This window comes from Acomys russatus, chromosome 8 (genome assembly GCF_903995435.1).
Source record: "Acomys russatus chromosome 8, mAcoRus1.1, whole genome shotgun sequence".
In the NCBI taxonomy this organism is placed as follows: domain Eukaryota; kingdom Metazoa; phylum Chordata; class Mammalia; order Rodentia; family Muridae; genus Acomys; species Acomys russatus.
This window is the reverse complement of record NC_067144.1, coordinates 16,304,993-16,328,046: the sequence shown is the minus strand read 5'-3', so window position 1 is coordinate 16,328,046 and position 23,054 is coordinate 16,304,993. Positions and strand designations below refer to the sequence as shown.

The 23,054-nt window shown below is 51.1% G+C and overlaps 1 protein-coding gene across 2 annotated transcripts; it reads right to left on the bottom strand.

Moving 5' to 3' along the window:
• Window positions 1–241: 241 nt before the first annotated feature.
• Pigz (phosphatidylinositol glycan anchor biosynthesis class Z) lies at window positions 242–11,013 on the bottom strand. 2 transcript variants are annotated; one of them, XM_051149756.1, is made up of 3 exons: window positions 10,778–11,013; window positions 3,968–4,131; window positions 242–1,898 (listed from the first exon to the last, which is right to left on the bottom strand). In XM_051149756.1, exons 2-3 carry the CDS (start codon window positions 4,083–4,085, stop codon window positions 343–345), a joined length of 1,674 nt encoding a protein of 557 aa, XP_051005713.1. In that variant the 5' UTR covers window positions 4,086–4,131; window positions 10,778–11,013; the 3' UTR covers window positions 242–342. The 2 variants fall into 2 exon arrangements, with proteins under 2 accessions (XP_051005713.1, XP_051005712.1); XM_051149755.1 differs by having other exon boundaries at window positions 3,968–4,128.
• Between the last annotated feature and the right edge of the window lie 12,041 nt (window positions 11,014–23,054).

The window sequence follows — 23,054 nt, the reverse complement described above, 5'->3', positions numbered from 1 at the left end:
CATGGTAGCAAGAAGCCAGGCATTGTGGAAAGTTTGGGAGGGGCCGCTCAGGAACGTCATCAGCAGTTCATTGTGTCCTTCATAACCAGCTGCAACCATATATTTTAAACATTACAGTGATTGGAAGTAACTGTGTAAAAACAGGCAGGTGCTGGTGGTTATGCTAGGTTTCATTGGGGACCTTGGCATTGGGGACTGTGACTGGTCGTATCTTTGGTGTCTAAGGGAAAAGGATTGTGGGCTCACCTAAAACAACCACCTCTGTGCCCACAAGAGACAGCAGTGGGAGTCCTGTTCCATTGTCCAGCCCGGAAGCCTGTGGAGAGGGTGGACTGGAACCTTCTATGGCTGAACCTTGGGCTGCTTAGTCCTAACTGGCTTCTCTAGCTCTATGACGTGGAGACTAAGGTAGTTCCTCCAAGCCCCACTGAGCAGGGAGGACAGCGCTGGAGGGTCCTCTAGGGTCAAGTGGGGAAACAAGAGGGTCTCATTCTTGAGGGGAAAACTGCACTTCTCCAGGGCATGCCTGTTGGTCCCAGGAGTTACTACAAAGAGTCGGCAGAGCCATGGCCCACCGGCCTGTTGGCAGGCTGGTTGTCTGCTGAAGTCATTCAGGGCTTGGCACAGGACCCAGTCCTCGGCCCCACCCATGTCCACCACCTGTACAGGTGATCCCAAGCCTGAGAGGTGTAGGAGGTGCTGGGGAGGCATGTAAGTGTGAGTGAAGAGAAGTGTGTAGTGGGTGTTCGTGCCCGAGAGGGCAGGTGCATGGACTACCTGCTCCAGGTACTTAAGACCAGGTACCAAACCTCCCTGATGCAGGCAGCCAAAGATGAGGGCACCTAGAGCATTGAAGAGGACCAGGGTACCCTTCCAGGGTATAGGTTGTCTTTGTGGACAGCAAAGCAGGACTAGAGGGACTATGAGAGGGATCAGAAATCTAGCCTCCTGGTGGCTGAAGGCGGATAACAGGACCAGCGGTATGAAGTACAGGAGAAGGAGGTAAGACTTGGAGCTAGACAATAGCCCCTGGGCACCCAGCACTCTCATGAGGCTCATCGGTGCAAATGCATGGATGCAGCCACGGAGATGTTGCCATGCACCCTGCAGAGCTTGAGCATGCAGTACCCCGAAGAGCAAGAAGCCATTGACTGCCAGGTGGGTGAGCCGTGCATGTGTGCCATGCTTTGCAAGGTTTTGGGGATCCAGGTTGTAGTACAAGAAGTTGACAGGTGTTAGGACAAGGCTACTGGATCTGGAGAGACTGGAGAAATACCAGCTGTCTATGGCTACAAAGAGCACCGCAGCCAGAGTAGCCCCCGGCAACAGCACCAGGGCCTCCTGGATCAGGGCCTTGGTGCCAAGTTCCAAGGCTCTGTGGATGCCCCAGAGAGAGAGGGGGACCAGAGCAAAGGCTAGAAAGGTTGGCCGATTGAAGAAGCCAGCAGCCACGATCGCACCAAGGAGGCAGCTGTGCCACCATGGACCCGGGGTAGGCTTCTTTGACGTGGGACTTCTTGCCACATGAGGGGACACCAGCACCAGCAGCCAGGTGAAGAGCAGTCCCTCGATGGTGTTGGAGAAGGTCCTTGTGTAGAAAACCAGGGTGACATAGGAACCGGACAGCAGGCACAAGGCATTCCAACGGTCTGCCCCCCACAGTGGGGCCAGATCGTACATAGCCCAGTCCAGGGCAAAGGAAAGTGCAGTGAGGAGGAATCGGGGCCCCACCAGCAGCACGTAGCCACTCACCACACCAGGCCAGGGCCCCAGCTCTTGCCAGAGCCTGAGCAACCAGAAGGTAGAGCCAGAGGTCAGCAGTGGGAAGACCACAGTGCGGCAGGAGCTGCTGGGGTAAAATTCCCAGGGCCGGGAAGCCTGCACACCCAGGATGTCCTCTGCAGAGAGAGAGGCAGGGGTGAGCCAGTTCCCAGCTTAGCCGGCTAGTGCTGCTTAAGAGTTCTGGGTTGGCAGGAGGATTACGAGGGCCCCCTAGTGGACACTTCCAGCACAACCCCTGGGATCGCACAGCTTGGGTTTCAGTGCTTTGACTAAGCTGCTTTTATGTGGGAGTCTCAAGTGGCCTGTCCTTTCTCCCCAGCTCTCTACCGGCAGAGAGCCTCCACATGGATGCAGAAGAGACAGGCAAAGACGCAAAGCAGGAAAAGAATTTTATGTGTTGCATCTGGTTTAAGGATGAAGGGGGCAAAAAAAAGGAAAGAAAAAAGGATGAAGGGGGCTATGGACGACCACGCAGGATGGGAAGAAGAAATTTGGTCCCATAAGTGAAGTAAATTCAATTCTGCCTGCAAGAGTGAGGTTGGAAGCTAGATATGATGGCAGCAGGCATTTAAGGCTACATGGTGAGTCTGTGACGAGCCTACACCATGTGAAGGAGACTCATCTCAACTTCAGGAAAGGGGTCTGAAATTTTCAACTTACGGTTCAGATCTGCCTGTTGAGCCCTGCGGCAGGGTTAGGTGGCGGTCTCCCAGGCCATCTTTCCTGTCCTCAAACTGAGGGTGCTGGTGGCCACTTGTGACATTTGAGGTGTTAAGTCAGGAGGACCGCTAAAAGTTCGGGGTCAGCCTGGGCTACACAGTGAGTTTAAGGCCAGCCTTAACTGTATAGAGACAAGCTCACAAGAGCGAGAAAAGCAAAATGAACCAAGTGTCTTTGGACCTTTCTCCTGTAGTCTGTTCGCTCATCACGTGGCCAGATATTTCCCAGCTGTTTTGGTAGCTAGATAGACGTGACCAGTGAGATAGAAGTGTGTAACAGTGCCAGGTGTGTGTGATGCCTCCCAGTAGTCAGGCTTGCTAGGGGTATTGTCATGAGCTTAAAAGCAAGCCTGGGCTGTAGTGTGGGTCCTGTCTCAAAAAAAAAAAAAAAAAAAAAAAAAAGCTTGCCCATTGTGCACAAACTCCTGGGTTCAATCCCCAGCCCAGCGCAAGCTAGGCATGGTGGTACCTGCCAATGATCACAGCACTCCAGAAGAGGGGGGGAGGGCAGAAAATCAAGAGTTCATGGCCACAGTCAGTTCAAAGCCAGCCTAGGCTGCATGAGACCTTCTCAAAAAAATTAAAAGAGGGTGGGCCTAGAATGGTAGCACCTGCCTTTAATCCCTGATGCAGGAGGCAGAATTAGGAGGATCTCACTGAGTTTGAGGCCAGCCTGGTCTACATAGTGAGCTGCAGGAAAGCCAAGCTTCATAGAGAGACCCTGTCTTTTAAAACAAAAAGAAAAAAGAAAAAAAAGTGTGTGTATGTGATTAATAAAGATGGTCATTTATTTATTTATTTACTTTGTTTTTTCTTTTGTTGTTGTTTTGGGTTTTTTGTTTTTCAAGACAGGGTTTCTCTGTGTAACCTTGAATGTCCAAGACTCGCTTTGTAGACCAGGCTGGCTTCAAACTCACAGCGATCCACCTGCCTCTGCCTCCCAAGTGCTGGGACTAAAGGCATGCCCCACCACGCTCAGCTTTATTTACTTATTTTGGTTTTTTGAGGCAGGGTTTCTCTGTGTAGCCTTGGCTGTCTGGCTTTGTAGACCAAGCTGGCCTCAAACTCACAGAGATCCGCCTGCCTTTGCCTCCGGAGTGCTGGGATTAAAGGTGTGCGCCACCACCACGCCCAGCTCACATGAAACAACTTTATATCAGGTCACACCCTGAGTAAGCTTCCCTGGCCGCTGCAAAAGCTCAGCGCTAAAGGCTAAAGTTCACAAGTGCAGCAAAACCGTCACTGTGAGTGAATGACCTGTTGGCCCGAGCAGGAAAGCACGGGAACGGCTGGCGTTTCCTTACCATAGTCCAGAAGGCCAGGGACGCGTCAGTTCCCTACCGCAAATTCTAATCCGTGAGAGGTTGCAACGGTGCCTGGCCATGCAGACCCACATGCTTCCTTCCCCACCCAATACCAGCTGCTACCACCAGCCTTAGTAACAGCACGTGGGGGGTGGGGTTTACCTGCCATGACCTCCGGTGACTGGAAGAACTCATCTGGGTGTATGTAGCCAGTCTGGGGAAGGAGACACCACAAGACTCGAAGCAGGCCGAGGCTACCCCAAATCACCCTGGCTGCCATCCTTACGTCAGACTGTCACAGGTGCCACTCTGGAGGTCAACATCTGCTGGGAGTGACATCTGGTAGTTATTATAACATGGACCGTACCACACACTATCTGAAGACACGCAAGATGTGACTGGCACACATCTGTGACCCCCATCATCTGAGAGAGAGGTTGACAGGCTGATGCAGAAAGATTCCAAGTTCCTGGCTAGCTTGGGGCGTGTGGGAAATGCAATCTCAAAACTAACAAACAAAAAGGACACAGTAGTTTACCCAGTAATCTTAGCATTCAGACAGATGTAGAAAAAGCAGGTGAAAACAAACATTATGGTTAAAAATGAATGTTAGGGGTGGTTAGGAGCACATGTTGCTCCTGCAGAGGACCCAGGCCGGATTCCCAGCACTCACAGGATGGCTAACAACCACCTATCACCCCAGGCTCAGAGGCCCTAACATCCTGTTCTGACTTCTTTCAGCACCAGGCATGCATGGGGTACACAGTACATACATTGAAAGAGAAAAATAGGGTTAAGACAACAAGGTTGGTAAACTCAGGAGGCTAAATAAGGGAGTTTGTATAAGGCAGACTAGACAGGAAGGGCAGGGCTCTACCCAGCAGGCACTGGAGGGATCCCAGAAAGGGCTCCGCCCAACCCCACCACCAGGAACAGGCACTATGTCACTGCCCTCTCCCGAGGAAACGCTCAGCTTTCGGGGTGGTTACACCTTTACAGTCTCCAAAGCCCCCTTGCCTTTTCCATAGTCACCTTCTCAACATTAGGGCCTGTTGCACCCTTACACATATTCCTATGATTGTCTCAGCCTGAACTGTGGGGAAGGATGGTTTCTAAGAAAACCTCCATCTCTTCGAGGATGCAGCCTCTGCCACCCCCGCCCCCGAGCCCCAGCGATGGATGAGGGGAGGAGCTACTACTATATGCCCAGATCTGCAAGTCCTAGTAGTAGAGGCAGCTCTTTGTGGGCTCCGGGCTGGGCCTGCCCTCCACACTGGGGACTATGTTTCTTTTCTGCTTTCTCCCTCTGCTTGTGTCCCCACGTGAATTCTTCTTCTTTTTTTTTTTTTTCAATTTATTATTATGTATACAGTACTCCACCTACATGTACACCTGCAAGCCAGAAGAGGGCGCCAGATTTATTATAGATGGTTGTGAGCCACCATGTGATTGCTATGAATTGAACTCAGGACCTCTGGAAGAGCAGCCGATGCTCTTAACCACTGAGCCATCTCTCCAGTCCCCACGTGAATTCTTTAGAACTAAGGCTGCTACCGCCATTGGGATTGGAGGGAATTTGGGAGGAGGCCATTCCCCGCCCCACTGCCTGAGGAATAAAATGAGCGGTCAGGGATTTGCTCTCTCCTTTCTCTTTCTCTCTTTCTCTCTCTCTCTCTCTCTCTCTCTCTCTCTCTCTCTCTCTCTCTCTCTCTCTCTCTCTCCCTCTCTCTCTCTCTCTCTCTCTCTCTCCCTCTCTCTCTCCCCCTCGCTCTTTTTCCCTCTCCCTCTCTCCCTCCCTCCCTCCCTCCCTTTCCTGAGACCCTGAGAGAGACAAGGCCTTGCTATGTAACCCTGGCTACTTTTGGCACTCACTATGTAGACCAGGCTGGCCTTGAGCTCACAGACATCACAGATACTCCCCCTGATTCTGCCTTCCTTCTGAGTGCTGGGCTCTGCTCTCTCCTCTTGAGCTGGGCACCTGCTGTCTCCTGCCCTCAGGCTTTGGGACTTCTGCTCCTTGGCCTTCAGACTGTGGCTCTTAAACCAGCACTGCCATCTTGTTTGGGCCCAGGTCCTTAGGCCTTAGTATCAGATTTGGAGGTTCCACTGTAGGCTCCCTCATTCTCCAGGCTTCTTCGTAGTCTTCATAATTATGATCCAGTCCCTATAACAAGTAGCAAGGCCTTCTCTCATGGCTCACTCTTGTTCAGTTTTGGGTTTTTGTTTTTGTTTTTTTGGTTTGTTTGCTTGCTTTGTTTTCAAGACAGGGTTTCCCCTGTGTAGCCTTGGGGGTCCTGGACTGCTTTGTAGACCAGGCTAGCCTCGAACTCACGGAGATCTGCCTGCCTCTGCCTTCTGAGTGCTGGGATTAAAGACGTGCGCCACCATGCCCAGATCTTGTTCAGTCTTAAACATGATGCATGCTGACTTTCGTATTTGTAGTAGGACTGGGGAGCTCTATACAGCCATCCTCTGATCACCGGCTGTAGCTGCCAACCAGCATGGCACTGGTTTTTGTTTTTGTTCTTTTTTCTTTTTGGTTTTTTTGAGACAGAGTCTCTCTGTATTAGCCTTGGCTGTAGACCAGGCTGGCCTCGAACTCACAGTGATTCTCCTGTCTCTGCCTCCCAAATGCTGGGATTAAAGATGTGCGCCACCATGCCCAGCATGGCACTGGTTTTTGAACTTTTGAAGACTTGGGACCCCCAGTGGGTCCCAGCCACATGCCTCTAACTTCTACACGCTGGATTTTGTTTTGTTTTATCAAGACTGGTTCCAACTCTGTACCTCAGGATTGTCCGGAATTTACTAGGTAGCTGGAAATAGTAGGTGTGCCTGCTGCATTTGACATAAGGCTTCCTGTTCCTTCTCCTGCTTCTGCTTCTCCCCACTTCCTCTTTCTCTTCCCAGGTCCTTTAGCGGGCTAGACTCCCAGCCCCACCCCCTCCTCTGCTCAGCCAATCAGGCTCTTCCGTCACTGCATCACTCCGTGGCAATCCTTTGTGTATCTCTGCTGCCTTTACCACTGGAAGCAGAGTCACCAGTGCCTTATTTTATGTTTGTTTGGTTTTGGTTTTGGTTTTTCCAGACAGGGTTTCTCTGTGTAGCCTTGGCTGTCCTGGACTCACTTTGTAGACCAGGCTGGCCTTGAACTCACAGAGATCCGCCTCCCTCTGCCTCTCAGTGTTGGGATTAAAGGTGTGAGCCACCACACCTGGCCCTGTGCCCTATTTTTTGAAGTAGAATCTTGAACTCTACCTGGCCTGCCTTGAACTCATGAACCTCCTGCCTTCAGAATGCCAGCTTCAGTCAGTATGACTTATAAAAACCTAGTCAGCCGAGAGAACCAATTCCCAAAGTGTCTCTTTAGAAAACTCCTTAAACTTCTGTTCCTCTCTAGAGCCTGGTGGCGCACACTTGAGCTGAGGCAGGAGGATTGTAAATTTGAGGCCAACTGGTCTCATGGCAATGTCATGAGGGCTCACTATACTTGCTTTATTTGGTCACTATCCTTGGTGTTTGGGCCACTTTTCCTCCTTCCACTAACACCTGAGCTACATCCTGGAGTTACCCTGGACAACTTATGACCACCCTGCCTCCAACCAAATGGCTTTTTTTTTTTAATAAAAAAGACCTTATTTATTATTGATACAGTACTCTACCCCTATGCAGGCCAGAAGAGGGCACCAGATCTCATCATAGATGGTTGTGAGCCACCATGTGGTTGCTGGGAATTGAATTCAGGATTAGCCTCTGAGCCATCTCTCCAACCCCACCAAATGACTTTTTGAGGGTCTGTGGTGTAGCCTGGTGACACTTGCCTACCAAGCACAAGACCCCAGGTCTAACCCTAGAACCACACAGTTCTGTTCTAGATCTACTGTACCCAAATCTGCTCAATGGTGGAGAAATCACAAGCATAGGGAATGTCTGTTCAGACTTACTGTGAGGGCCCTCCTTGACAGGGACTGCTGGACACAGCTGGATCCAGGAAGGGGCTGGAGGCAGTTCCTCGGCAGAACTGAAGCTGCAGAGGGAACTGGTTCCTCCTTTGAGTTTTTGTTTTGTTTCGGTTTTTTGAGACAAGCTCTTATCATGTAACTCAAACTGTCACTGAAGTCAGGAGTAGCCCAGGCTAGCCCCAGAATTCCCTGTCTTTCTGTCTCAGCGTTCTGGGTGCTGGAGTCAAAGCAGCCGTGCATCAGTTCTTGGCGACAGCTGGCTCAACAGTACCTCAGCTCTGGCCCTTTTGCTCCTCACCCATCAACTTTGCCTTAGTCATCCCTTGGATGCATTTTCCGTTCTTCCTCAGCCCTGGAGAAGACCATGCAGGACTTTGAGTGTCTGAAGCCCCAGCGTTGGTTGCCTGTACTGAACTCAGCCTTCCATGTCACTGCATAGCACGCAGCTGTGTGTGAGGCAGAAGATGCTGCAATGAGCCACAGCTGACCACTCCCTTCTCCCCTGGCTGTGCTCTCCTCCCAACCATGGCTAGAGAGGAGATGATCTCTGAGCTCAGGGGTTGGGCGCAGTCCAGAGCCTAGATTGCCTCCTTCAAGCCCCTCTTTCAGGCAGGAAATTGGTGCTCCAGGCACACCAGTTCTTTATTGTGTAGCTCTTCTATTTTGGACCATTTTGAAGGTTTTTCATTTTCTTTTCTCTTACCGTTGCTGACATTGCTTGTCCTACTGAGCGTGGAGGTTAAAGGCAGCTGTCGCATCAAACAACTTGGGAGTTCAAGTCCCTACCCTGCCACTTGCTGGTGGTAAAACACCAGCAAGTGGCAAAACAGCGTTCAGTCTCAAACCCTCCAATTTATATCTCAGCTGTAAATGGGTGCCTACCTTAGCATTGATGTGGGGGGGGGGGGGGGCGAGGAGAGCATAGATAAAATAAGGCAGGTGTAACAAGTAGTCGACTTCAATATCCATTTTGCTTTCAACTCTCTTAGCCGGCTTGCAAAGATACCCCCACCCCCCCCCCCGTGTGGAATTCTGCCCCCTCCCTGCACTTCGCCAGTTGCCAGCTATGCCTTTGCCCTACTGGGCTAAGATTCCCCCCCCCCCCCGCCCCCAGGGTTAGGATCCACTGGGATAGACCTCGTCCAGAGTCCAGTGTAGGTGGGCCCTCTGAGATCATCTACCAAGGAAAACAGGCGGTCCTCAGGAGAAACTGGCAAGATGGGACACTCCCCGCCACAAGTGCCAGAATCTCAAGACCTTTTACACAGCCCCCAGCGACTCCCAAGTGGTCTTTGCGGTCCTGGGCAGACATATAAGGGGGCGGGGCTAACTCATGGGGGCGTGGCAAATGGCCCAACCCGGGTTAGCCTCCGGGTTCACCTCAAGGGAACACACACATCTGCCCTGAGCTCCAGTCCACATCCTGTGTCTCCCTCAGCCATCGGGAAAGCAGGGGAACATGTTGGGGTTAAAGGGACCGCTTCCAGGATGTGGAGATGAGACTGTGGGGCGGGGGAGTGGGCGCGATGACAAAAAAGATGGGGACTACTGGCGCAGGGAGAGACCATGTCTGTGACAGGGGTAGGCAAGCGGGAACCACAGCGCGTGGCACAAGGGGTGGAGGGGTGAGGCTAGGGGAGAGGTCACATCTGTGGGACCCGAGAAAAGAGGAAGCGAGAGACTGCCCCCCTCGCCCCGCTAAGTCAGAGGCCTGAGTCTGCTTCCTGGTGCCTGGTGTTTCTCGGACGCCCGATGTGTGTGTAGCACCGTGCTCGCTCTAGGGGCTGCAGTTGTGTGTGGCTCCCTGCTAACGGCAAGTGTGGGGGTCCTTAGGTGCATCCTCCTGGATGTAGCGTTTGGAGGAATGCCGCGGGAGAAGGGCCCCAGCGCGACCATCCTGTGCTCTTGCTCCTTTAAGGCTAAGAATTCCATCAGTCTTCAGGATTCATATCGGGCATCCATCGAATGAGAGAATAACTCCCCTAAGTCTATTTTCCACACTCACCCTCACTTTAACCCCGAGTTACGCAGAGTTCTACCTTTAAAGCTTTTTGCAAGAGCTAGGTCGGCAGCCTCCTCCTTTCGGTTGCCAGAAGGGAGCTGTTTGTTCTTTGGTTAACACGAAATGCAACATCCAGCGGTAAACACATCCGAAGGAGGGTGGGGGAGAGCCAGGTGTCGCTATTGACTGGGGCGTACAAAGCACTTAACTGCAGGTCCAGGCCGTATAATGAAAACTCCACTTTGGACCACAAAGATTCAAGGACCTGGCCACCCACCCCGTCTGGACAGCGCTTCTCAATAGTTTGAGGTAAAGGTGCCTGGAGGACGGCAGGGCGGGTGCGGGCTGGGAATGTTCTTGAGGGAAGGCAGCAACAGTCCTTGCCAGGATGATACGGTTGCAAAGACCCTCCATGACCTCCAACAAGAAAGCTGTGCATTGGCCCGCAGGGTCCCCTTCTCCTGTCCTTGCCCCCATGGGACCTTTAGGTCTCATTCTCTTAGCGGCAAAGGCAGGCTTGGCTTGACTTTCCTAGCTAAAATGAGGGGATTCTCTTGGTGCCCACAGACCTCTTTCTCAACACTTTGTAGCATTTTAAAGTTTCAGTCCCACGGGGACCTTGGTGCTGCTGTGTTATAGATGGGGACACTGCGACTCAGTGTGGCTGTGGAACCATCCTGCTCCCCAGGCAAGCCTGGTAACTGGAGAGGATGCAAACCTAGGCCTCTCTGTTCGGCCCCAAAGCCAGTGCCCTAAATTGGAAAGTACCCTGAGCCTCCCCTCCCTTGAAAATGTCTTGGTGAGTCCTCTGTCGTTTTCTAGGTGCCCTGCCAGTCCGTGCGTGCGCTCACAGCCTGCAGAGCAGTTTGGGGAAAGCTGCGGATGAGAGCTACATTTTTTCCTGCTGGTCTGTGGGCTGCGAGCAAAGCTTAAGGTGGACAGGGTTGCCAGCCCCACTTCACCCTCACCCCGTGCCCAGTCACTCTTCCCAGGCTGGGGCTGACTCACCCGCACGCTGCCTCTGTGTTGCACCTGCCGCGAGGACTACCCCGGTCGCCGGGACCGGACCGAGAGCCTGCACCCGAGGCCCTAAGGCCCTGCGCCTTGCAGGACAGAGGGCTGCAGGGCGGGGTGGGGCGATGGTCTTCCCTCTCCACAGCCTGCTCTGGACTTCAACCAGGGAATTAGGCCAAGGGATCAGGCAGAACTCTCTAAGCGGAGCGGAGGATAGGGGCAATTGTGCGTGCCGCTCCCCCCGCACCTCCCCCACGTCCCCAGTCCCGCAGTCTGCAGTGGTCGTGGTGGGGATTCCTGAGGGACTGGCTACGGGCAGTGACTGACCCTACTTTGTCTTTGCTGAGAGTGCAATCTGTCAGCCGCCCCTCCTTGTAAACCTATGCATGAAAAGCTTCCTCTTTTATTTTTTATTTTTTTAGTACTAGCACAGTCGCGCGAAATCCTTTTTCGCCATACGTTTTGTTTGCTTATTTTGAGACTGGGTCTCTGTGCCCTGGAACTCTCGCCATTCTCCTGTTCAGCTTCGGGAGAGCTGGAGAACAGGCGCGAGCCACCACACCAGCTCTTGGTCACACATCTTTTGCCATTTGCGGATGTGCTCTGTGGTACAGAGGCGGCAATTGCCTAAGGGCGGTCACGCCCTGCTTTCTTGCACAGTCGGACTGGGGAAATGGCCTTTCCACAGCTAGCGCGGGGCTCTCCGGATGCTGAGCGCTCCAGGCAGCTGCGGTGGGCAGTGCCTTCCATACTGACAGGGGTCCTGACTGTCCCTTTGTGCATGGCGCAGGCGGGAAAGGGCTACTTAACCCAACAGCCGGCTGGAGTGAGAGCAAAGGGTCGCAGGAGTCCTGGACCCGTTGCAGGGCGGGCAGCTTCCGGGGGCCACAAGCACCGATGCCCTATACGAGGGTCGTGCGCAGAGCGACGCAGTGCGCACCACGTAGGGACGCGTCACTGCCCCCCTCCGCAGATCTCTGCACCATTCGGTAGTCCGCCGCTTCCCGGGTCCCTGGAATCCCCGCCTACAGCTGGAGGAGCGTGCAGCCCGCGGGCTGTGACGCTGCCCCCTGGTGGCATGATGCTTCCCAGACCCTGACTCTAACCTGGTAGAGAGGGGGCCTGCTTGCCTCTTCCAAATCCAGATTTTAGAAGGTCTAGATCAGAGTCACCTGCCTGTGCTCCCTTCATGCTCCACAACATGTTCACATCAAACAAACAAGGCAAATAAAACCAAAGAACTACTATACTGAGATATAATTTGCATACAATAAATGCCAGAAATGTTCATATTACCATAGTCCCAAGGCTTTTGACAAATGAAACGGTGGGGTAGCTATTGCCCCAGTTCAAGAAAGACATCTTTCTTTCCTTCCTTCCTTCCTAGACAGGGTTTCTCTTGTTCTCTTGTTGTAGTCTTGGCTGTCCTGGACTTGCTTTGTATACCAGGCTGGTCTCGAACTCACAGAGAGATCTGCCTGCCTCTGCCTCCTGAGTGCTGGGATTTAAAAGCCTGCACCATGACCACCCGGCTAAGAAAGACATTTTCATTCCCCCCAAAAGTTCTCTCCTGCCCTCTTTGCAGCCTTTCGTCCTCTTCAACAGCGCCAGAGAACCGCTGCTCTGATTTCTATTATCGTTTCCAGCCCTCGTTGGGGCAGCCAGCCAGTGTTCTCTTGTGCCTAGCTCTTTTCACGGAGTACAATGCCTTTGAAATCCACTCCAGTGGCTGAACACAACAGACTTACTGTCTTCTCTTCTGCTGAGGTCTGTCACTGGACAGAAGCTATATACCTGGCCTTGGCCTGACAAAGCTTCAGGAACTTGGACTTGGATATTTACAATGCTCCCCCACCCTCCGGGACAGCGGAGGGCAGCCAGCTACCCAAGTATGTGACTTGTGACCACATGTCCCCTTCACAGGATATTTGTTCATACCGGCAAGTGCCTTTGTGGCTCTTCTCGGATTAGTATCTGAATTGTTCCTAGAAAGACAGCTCTCTCTAGAAGAGCATGCCTCCCTCCCCCCACCCCCACACCCCCCCCCCCAAAAAAAGAAAAACAAAGAAGCTCTGGTGTGGTAGGCCTGTGATGCACAGAGTAGGTGACCCAATGAAAACACACTGAATATGGTTGATATTATGGACCCCAGGGAGGGCAGGGTGGCTGGGCACTTTCCCTTCAGTGTCCCCAACCAGAAGCTGGGGCGGGGGGCAGAACTAATGGACAGGTAGCCCTAGGTTGTTGTTTTTAGCAAAATCTCAAATGCTCAATTTTACCAACAAAGACTCAGGAGCCAGATGCTGGAGCTGAAGCTCAGAGAGGCAGAGAAAGTACCCAGCTGGTCTTCCTACTCAGCTCATGCCCCAGAAGAAAAAGCCCCTGCTCCTTCTCCATCTTCCCCACTCTCACTCCATTCCCCACCCCGAGACAGGGTTTCTCTGTGTAGCTCTAGCTGTCCTGGACCCCCTTTTGTAGACCATGCTGGCTTCAAACTCAGAGTGATCCACCTGCCTCTGCCTCCCGTGCTGGGATTACAGGCGTGTGCCACCATGCCCTGCTACTCTGAACTCAATGTCCCTCCTTCCTGTGTTTGTTTATGTTCATTCCCTATCAACTAGTTGTTTGCTCTGCCTCTTAACCTATGATTGACTTAATTTAATCCTATTTACAGAAAGTTCTTGGGTTAAAGGTGTGCGCTAGGGCTGAGTCACATCACAACTACTTGCTTACAGGAAACAGCAAACTCTAGGATCAAAGGCTGAGCCATAACACAACTAGAAACAGGCTTTGGCTTCCTTTCCAGCCTCCACCTTGGACCTTGCAGACACCGTGATGTTGATGCCTCAGAAGAACCGGAAGGAGTGATGGTTGCCAAGAAAGATGTCCATATGCCCAAATACCCAGAGCTGGCAGATAAGAATGTGCCCTACCTTCATGTTATGAAGGCCACGCAGTCTCTCAAGTCTCCAGGCTACGTGAGGGAGCAGTTTGCCTGGAGACATTTCTATTGGCACCTCACCAATGAGGGCATCTAGTATCTCCAAGATTACCTCCCCCTACCTCTGGAGATTGAGCCTGCCACGCTGCACCACAGCCGTCCTGAGACCCGAGGGTGAGCAACCTGCAAGATTCACAAGAGGGGAGGCAGACAGAGACACCTACCGAAGGAGTGCTGTGCTCCCTGGTGCTGACAAGAAAGGGCAGGCTGGGGGGCTGGCTCAGGGACAGAATTCCAGTTTAGAGGTGGCTTTGGTGGTGGTCAGCCACGTCAGAGAAGTTAGACAATGTGTTGTGTTGAATAAACTTAAAAAGAGAGAAAAAAAGAAAGAAAGAAAGAGGAGAAGAAAGAAAGAGGAAACAGGCTTTTACAGGTCACAATCTCTGAGTTCACAATGTGATCAAATATCACTTTATCAGGCATTCACCAGAGCCAAGAAGACTCCCCAGGCGACTTCTAATTGGTTTGTTTAGTTAAAAGAAAGCAGACTTAGCCGGGCGTGGTGGCGCATGCCTTTAGTTGCAGCACTCAGGAGGCAGAACAGGTGGATCCCTGTGAGTTCGAGGCCAGCCTGGTCTACAAAGTGAGTCCAGGACAGCCAAGGCTACACAGAGAAAACCTTCTCCGAAAAGGAAGGAAGGAAGACAGACAGACAGACAGCAGGCTTGAGCAAGGTCACTAGGAAGCTAGAACAGTGTAGGGACAAATGTCTGAACACCACATTAGGAAGCTGAAGGGGCAGAGAGCTAGAAACTGTCGCAGCTGACTAAACCTTGCTCTGGAAGAAGTCAGCGCTGAACTCAAAATGGAGTTTGAGGCAACGTGTGATCTTTAGTCCTTGCTGGAGTGTCTCTACAGTTGCTGCTTTGTCAGTGGGTTTTCCTCTGCACACTCTTACCCGTTTAAACACTCCGGGCTGGTGTCCAGGCACCTTCTCAGAGCCTCAGAGTGAGGTATTTGGGTTGTTTCCGGCTGGAGATACTATGAATAAAAATGACTTTCATTTGCCTATAAAAGCCATTGTGTGCACATCTGTTTTCATTTCTTTTGCAAAAGTACCTAGGAGTATCTTGGCTGGCTTTTAGGAGGGTGGGTTGGTTTTCTGCTGTGGCAGCAGTGAGGCTGAATGAAGGGACCACACAGCTTGCAGACATTCTGACAGCAAGTTATTACCACCACAACCACACCCTCCGCATGACCACAACCCTCCCAGCCAACCCTCCCCCAACCCTCCCACGGACCACACCCTCCCACGACACACCCTCCCACGACCACACTCCCACGACCACACCCCCACACCACAACCCTCCCACCACCACACCCCCCACACCACGACCTCCAACCACCCTCCCACCACCACACCCTCCCACCACACCCCTCCCACCACCACACCCTCCCACCACCACACCCTCCCACCATCACACCCCCCCACCACCACACCCTCCCACCCACCACCACCCCCCACACCAAACCCTCCCACCACCACACCCTCCCACCATCACACCACCCCACCACCACAAACCCTCCCACCTCACACCCCCCCAGACCACACCCTCCCACACACACCCCTCCCCCACCACACCCTCCAACCACCACAAACCCTCCACCCACCACACCCCCACCATCACACCCTCCCACCATCACACCCTCCCACCATCACACCCTCCCACCATCACACCCTCCCACCATCACACCCTCCCACACCCCTTTAATATTTTATTTTGAGACAGGGTATCACTCAATTACCCAGGCTAGCCTTGAACTTGTTATTGTTCTACGGCCTCCCAATTATTCCCTGTAAACCAAATTTCAGGCTTGTACCCACAGACCTGACCAGGCTGGTCCTTCTCTGCCTTAATAGGAGGCTAGGAAATTGTTTTGCAAAACAGTTACGTTGTCTTAAAGTCTATGGTAATCTGTGAGTTACAGATAGTTGTGAGCTGCCATATGGGTGCTGGGAATTGAACCCAGGGCCTCTGGAAGAACAGCCAGTGCTCATAACCGCTGAGCCATCTCTCCAGTCTCCCAGATCCCCGTTTTTATCTTCTTAACAGTAACTCTCCAAAGACCAGATTCTTGTTGGTTGTTTGTTTTTTGTTTTCGAGACAAAGTTTCTCTGTGTAGCCTTGGCTGTCCTGGACTCGCTATGTAGACCAGGTTGGCCACAAACTCACAGCGATCCACCTGCCTCTGCCTCCCAAGTGCTGAGATTAAAGGTGTGCGCCACCACTGCCCAGCTAAAGGGCAGATTCTGTGACAGCATTAGATTTGTTAAAATCTCCCAAGCTGGGTGCAGTGGGATTGAGCACAGGGCTCTGTGCCCGCTAAGCAAGTACTCTACCATTTAGCCATGCCCTTATCCCTTAAAATGGCGTGTGTATCTGTGAGGGTGTGTTTGTGTGTGTGCACTTGTGTGTTCATGTAGTCGTCTGTGTGGTGTGTTGTTGTAGTAAGACAGAGGTCAACCCTCGGGCATTGTTGATTAAGAGCTCTAACACTTTGTGTTTTTGAGACAGAGTCCGCCACTGGCTACTAGCTTACCAAATAGGCTTGCCTAAGTGGTCAGTAAGCCCCAGGGATCCCCTCTTTGCCTCTCCAAACTGGAATTCCAGCAGCTCACACCTGGCTGCTTATTGTTGTTTAGACAGGATCTCACTTTGTAGTCCTAGCTGTCCTGAAACTCACTCTGTAGACCAGGCTGGCCTAGAACTCACAGATATCCACCTGTCTCTGCCTCCTGAGTGCTGGCGTTAAAGGCATGTACCACCACACCGGGCCACACCTGGCTATTTATTTATTTATTTCGAGACAGGGTTTCTCTATGTAGCATTGGCTGTCCTAGACTCGCTTTGTAGACCAGGCTGGCCTTGAACTCACAGCAATCCACCAGCCTCTGCCTCCTGAGTGCTGCAACTAAAGGCGTGCGCCACCACGCCTGGCTGATACCTGGCTTTTAAAATACTGGTTTTGAGGATAGCATTCTGGTCTTCATCCTTGTCTAGCAAGCACCTCTTCAGCCATGAAAATGTTTTTTATTTTCCTCTCTTGAGTCAGGGTCTCACTAGTTTACTTGATATGGCCTTGAACTTGCTCTGAGTCCAGGCAAGCCTTTGAACTGCTAGTCCTTGCTCAGACTCCAAAGTAGCTAGAATGACTGTGCCTTCAGGCCTGATGGAGAATTATTTTGGATCAAAGCAAGCTTTGCCCACTTAAATTTCCCTCCTGCATTTTTGTCTGTAATTGAATCTGGATTCCTGATAGATTCAAATTATTTTTTTCCATCTGATAGGTGGAGGTTGAAGACCTCCTCCCTTATGCAGATCTCCAGTTTGTCAGCTGGGTTGACAAGACCATTTGCTGTTTGACTTACGCTGATAACCTTGTCAGGTTCTGCAGTAGTTAGCCCAGCACTAGAGATGCAGACAGTGGCCCGTGGACACCTTGAAATGGACACCTGTTCTCCCAGGCAGAGACTTGTTGGCATCTTAGCGAGTGGTAGTGGTTTTGGGGGTTGAATTATGTGGGTATGGATGTGGGGTTCAGAGATGTCTTGCAGTGAAATGCACACTTTATCCTGGGGCAGTGAAGGGATGGGAAAATGCTTTCAACAACAGGACAATAGCTTGGCCTGATTTCAGTCCACACATCTATTATACAAAGCAAAGGCTGAAGGTTAGAATGAGACAGGCCGACTAGTGAAGGGTCACACACTATATGCCGGCCATCTCTCTCCTTTGAGCTCATTTCATCTTTTCAACGGGGGTAAGTGGTATTGTTTGAAGATAGGGTCTGGCTATGTAGCTCAGGCTGGCCTTGCAGCTTGCTAGCCAATCTGCCTCAGATTCACATATGCTGAGGTTAAACGGTGCATGCCACAATCCCCAGGATGCTGTGATAATGTCATTAAGAGCTGATGGGGTGGGGGGTCATAGCAGTTTCCTTTTTTCTTTTATTGTTTTCTTGAAACGGGGTCTCATTGTGTAGTCCTAGCGGCCTTGAACTTGTGGCAATCCTCCTGGCTTTGCTACTGAGATTAGAGGCCTGTGTCCCCAACCCAGTGTCCTGTCCATTTTTTTTATAGAGCCAGGTCCACCTGTGTGGTGCCCTCACACCTATAATCCCAGAAATCTAGGCAGGAGAGTGTCAGATTCAGGCAGCCTGGGCGAACAGGAGTACGAAATCCTGCGTGAACCTGATGCTCTTATTTTAATTCAGTCTTGTAACAAACCCCCACTCAGCAGCCTGAGTGAGATTAAATACTTTAACACAAGGATAAAAGTCACTAGGAAGCTGGGTGGTGGTGGCTCGAGCCTTTATCACAAGCACTCGGGAGCAGGGCAGGTGGATCATGGGAGTTCGAGGCTAGACCTGGTCTACACATTGGTCCAGGACAGCCAAGGCTACACAAGAGAAACCCTGTCTCAAAAAAAAAAACAAAACAAAACAAAAAAAGTCACTAGGAACCAAGATTCACAAGCAATCCCAGCCCTGGGGAGCTGAAGTCAGGTGGATCAGGAGGCATTTAATGCTATCAGCTACATGAGACCCTGTCTCAAAAAGCAAGAGAGAGAGAGAGAAAGAGGCGGGGCCAACAAGATGGTTCAACGGGTAGGGATACTTACCACTAAGCTTGATGACCGGTTCGTCCATAGGGTGGGAAGAGGAGATCTGGCCTCATGCAGGTTGCCCTGACCTCCATCTGTACCCTGTGGCAAACGTGTTTCCCCCACATTAAATAAATGTACAGGCTAGATTTGTTCTGGAAGAGACAACATCAATTGAGAAAAATGTTACCATCAGATTGGCTTGTGGTTATACTGTGGGACGTCTCTCAATCAGTGATTGATGTGGGAGGCCCAGCCCATTGTGAGTGGTACCATCTCTGCGTAGGTGGTCCTGGGTTCTATAAGAAAGCAGGCTGAGCAAGCCATGGGGAGCAAGCCTGTAAACATCACCTCCATGGGCTCTGCACCACTCCTCCGTCAGTTTCCTGCCCTGTTGAATTTCTCGCCTGCCTAACTTTCTTCATGTGGTGGGATCTGTGCTGCGGCAGTGCTGTAGTCAACTGAATTGCCTCCTCTCCACAGTGATGATTTGGTCAATAGGTTTTTATCACAACAGTAGTAACCCTATAACTAAGACAATAAACAAATGTGAAAAGGAAAAACCGTTTAAAACATTTGATCTAGGGGGCCTGGAGAGATGGCTCACAGGTTAAGAAGCACTGACCTGTTCTTCAAAGGTCCTGAGTTCAATCCTTCCCAGCAACCACGTGTGTGGCTCCAACCTCTATAATGAGATCTGGTGCCCTCTTCTGTTGGCCATGCAGTTTGGTACATGCAGCCAAAACCTATATAGAATAAATATAGTCTTTAACATTTTTTTTGATCTAGGGAGAGATGGAGAGAGAGAGAGAGAGGAGGAGAGACAAGAGAGCACCTGGAGGAACTGAGGGAGGAGGGACTAGAGAGAGAGAGGCGAGAGAGAGAGGGGGAGTATTGGGAATCTAGAGAGTGAGAGGAGTACGAGGGAGCCTCGCCCCGATGGAGCCGTGAGCGAGGTAGACGAGGATGAGCGAGAAGCGCGAGCTCCGAGGGCGAGGAAGAGAGAAGACCGAGAAGCGGGGAGGGGGAAGGATTGGGCGAGAAGGAGGCGGGAGGGCACTCCATACCCCTTAATGTTAAACTTTTATGTTGTGGGAAGGGGCTTCGTAAGGAAGACCGTTGCTGATGGTCTGTTTAACCAGTTTTTGTTTGTCTTCTCAACTGCCTTGGGCGTGCTGGCAGGTTGGTGAGAGGTTAAGAGCACTGTCTGTGCTCTTCCAAAGTTCAATTTTCAATCCACACAACCGTGATTGGCTCCAGCAACCATCTGCTGAATGGGCATCGGAGCCCTCGTGTGCTGGTTGACATGGGAGAATGTCAACGCGGACTGTGTATGTTATGATACATAAAATTACTTTCTAAAAAACATATGGTATTTCTGAGAGTATGCAAAATTTAAAATTAAATATCCCACACACATATGTGGTGTGTAAAGTCATTTCATTGTTGTATGGTTATAAGTGGTGAGTGTAGTCAATGAGAGAGGGTGGGGGGGGTGGGTGTGAGAACTGAAAAAAAAAGTAAAATGGAAAAAAAATTTTTTTTGGTTTTTGAGACAGGGTTTCTCTGTGTCGCCTGGTGCTGGACTCACTTTGAGACCAGTGCTGGCCATCAACAACTCACAGTGGCTCAGCGTTAAGAAGACACACCGGTTCCAACCGGCGTAGTGGCGTCCACAGCCTTTTCCCAGTCTAGTACTCTGGGTGACCGGGGCAGAGGCAGGCGATCGCTGTGGAGTTCGCGGGCAGCCTGGTCTACAAGTGAGTCCAGGATGTCCAACGGCTACCAAGAAACCCTGTCTCCAAGAAAAACCCAAAAAAAAAAAAAAAAAAAAAAAAAAAAAGAAGAACACTGCTGATTCCCAGGACCACATGTGGTTTGAACAATTGTCTCTACTTTTGTCCAGAGGATGTTTGCCCTTTCTGGCTACGACAGGCATAACACACGCTGAGTATACTACATGCATTACACAACACCAACATACAATAAAATAAAAAATAAAGGATAAAGGAAACATTTCAAGACGCCAATCTGACACAGATGAAGCAGAGAACTTAGATGATAATGGGATAATAAAAACTGTCAAAGGGGAACACTGATGGAAAGAACAGGGTGGGGGACATAAAAGGAAGTGCAAATTTAGTGGGTGTGTTTGGTGTGTGTGTGGTTTGGGTGTGTGTGTGTGTGTGGTAGAGGACCACCACACAGAGGAGGAGAGGGAGAGAGAGACGGGACCAGAGAGATCCGATACTCAAAAATTGCAGATTAAAAAGACTCAAAAATAAGAACATAATATCTATGTGGGTTTTCTTTTTCTTTCTTTCTTTCTTTTCTTTTGTTTGTTTGCTTTTTTAAATTTAAATTTTTTTTGGATATAGGGTCTCATTATGACAGTGCTGGCTGTCCGATAACTCACTATGTGGATCAGGCTGGCCCCAAACACACACAGATCCATCTGCCTCTAACTCCTGAGTGCTGGGATTAAAGGCCTGTGCCACTCCACCTGGCTCCATGGATTTCTAAGAACTACTGAAAGCGTTATCTTAGGTCTAGAATACCAATGTACAGCAAAGATGACAAAATAAGCCCATACCAGCCCAGTGATGGCGCATACCTTTAATTCCTGTACTTGGGAAGCAGAGGCAGGCCGGATCCCCAAGTTTGAGGCCAGCCTGGTCTACAGAGTGAGTTCCAGAGGACAGCCAGGTCTACACAGAGAAACCCTGTCTCACAAACAAAAACAACAAAAAATTTCCGGGCACAGTGGCACATGCCTGTTATCCTATAGTCCTCCTCTTCCCTGGCAGGGCAGGGGCTGATGACCACCAGCCCCCTGAGGCAAGAGGAACAGAAGACTGAGATGCAGGGCCTGGAATGCTGTAAGCACAACAGAGATCAAACACTCCCCAGGAACCACTTAGGAAAAGGCTATAGACCCCTTGGGAAGTTGTGGGGAAGGGGTAGGGGGTGGCTTCAAGGAAGATGTTCATAATTGGTTGAAACCAGGCAAGGAGTTGTGTCAAGGTCCATATATCAGATGTGGCTAGGGACATCTATTTCTTTTTATTTTATTGCTATTAAAAAAAAAAAAAAAAGATTTATTTATTACATATACAGTGTTTTGCCTGCTTGTACCCCTGCAAGCCAGCAGAGGGCACTAGATCACATTATAGATGGTTGTGAGCCACCATGTGGTTGCTGGGTATTGAACTCGGGATCTCTGGAATGGCAGTCAGTGTTCTTAACCACTGAGCCATCTCTCCAGCCCAGGGCATGTTTCTAAAGATGCTCTCCAGATGGAGTCAGGCAGAAGCTGGAGCCCTGTTTGCTGGGGGAGGGGGGGTTGTGGCGGGGAGGGGGGGGCAGGAGGCCGGCAGCTAACACGAGCTCAGAATGGCTCGCGCGCTCTCTCTCTCTCTCTCTCCTCCTCCCTCCTCTCTCTCCTCTCTCTCTCTCTCATCTCCTCTCTCTCCCTCGCCCTCTCCCGTCGTCCCCTCTCCCTCTCCCTCTCTCCTCTCCCTCTCCTCGCCTCTCCCTCTCCCTCTCCCTCTCCCTCTCCCTCTCCCTCTCTTCTTCTTCTTTTGCTCTCCCCTCCTCAGTGTTAGCAGGACTGAGAAAGAAGGCTATGCAGACCTGAGGCTGGAGCCTGGCTAGGACCCATGTGGCAGGTGTCCCCCACCTTGGCCTCCTTTCCTCTAGTTGCGCAAAGGCCAGGGTAGCTGTACGATCCAGGCTCAGGTCCCACGTGTGGTCCTCCATAACTCATCTGGTTAAAACAATGGCAGCAGCATCAGAAACCAGCTGACAGGCCCCAGCTCTAACTGTGACCTCTGAGGAGCTAGCTGTCTTTTCTCTGAGTTCTTTGGGCTTCCCTGTATGCCATACCACACTGCACTTCAGCTCAGAAGCACACACAGCGCAGTGTCCTGGAGGCAGATAGTGTGATGTAACTCTGACCTGCCTGAGTCATTAGTGTCCTCAGTGTTCAGGGGAGTCAGTTCACAGGATGTGAGCAGACAGCGGCATGTGCTTCTGACTGGACTCTGGGGAATTCCCGGAGCTGAGCTCAGCTTTGCCGGGCCTACAGCCAGGCCAGCCACAGCCCTTTTCCTTTTACCTGTGTTTCATGGGCTGAGGAGGCGGCGCCACAACACAAACAGCAAAAATGTCTGTGCCTGACGCTGGATTCAAGGACGGTTTTGTTTGTTTGTTTTTTGTTTTGTTTTGTTTTTTTTTTTTTTTCCATCACCAAGAAAAATTTCAATTAACAGCACTGATTTTGAATGGCACCAAGCATATGTTTAGCTTTTAAATAAAGATGTATTTGGTGGTTGCCTGGATGCATGGGAGAGCACCATGCACATGCCCAGTGCATGCGGAGGTCCAGAAGAAGCCAGATTCCCCCTGGAACTGGGAGTCATAGGCCTGTTGCATGAGCATCAAGTGCTCTTAACCACTGAGCATCTTGCCAGCCCATATTTTTGTGTTTTGTTTCTTTTTGTTTGTCTTTTGAGACAGGGTTTCTTTCGTACCTCTGGGCTATCCTGGACTCTTTGTAGACCAGGCTGGCCTGGAAACTCACAGTGATCCACCTGCCTCTTCCTCCCGAGTGCGGGGTTAAGGCATCCATGATAACACTGCTTGCCTGCCCAACTCATATTTTTAA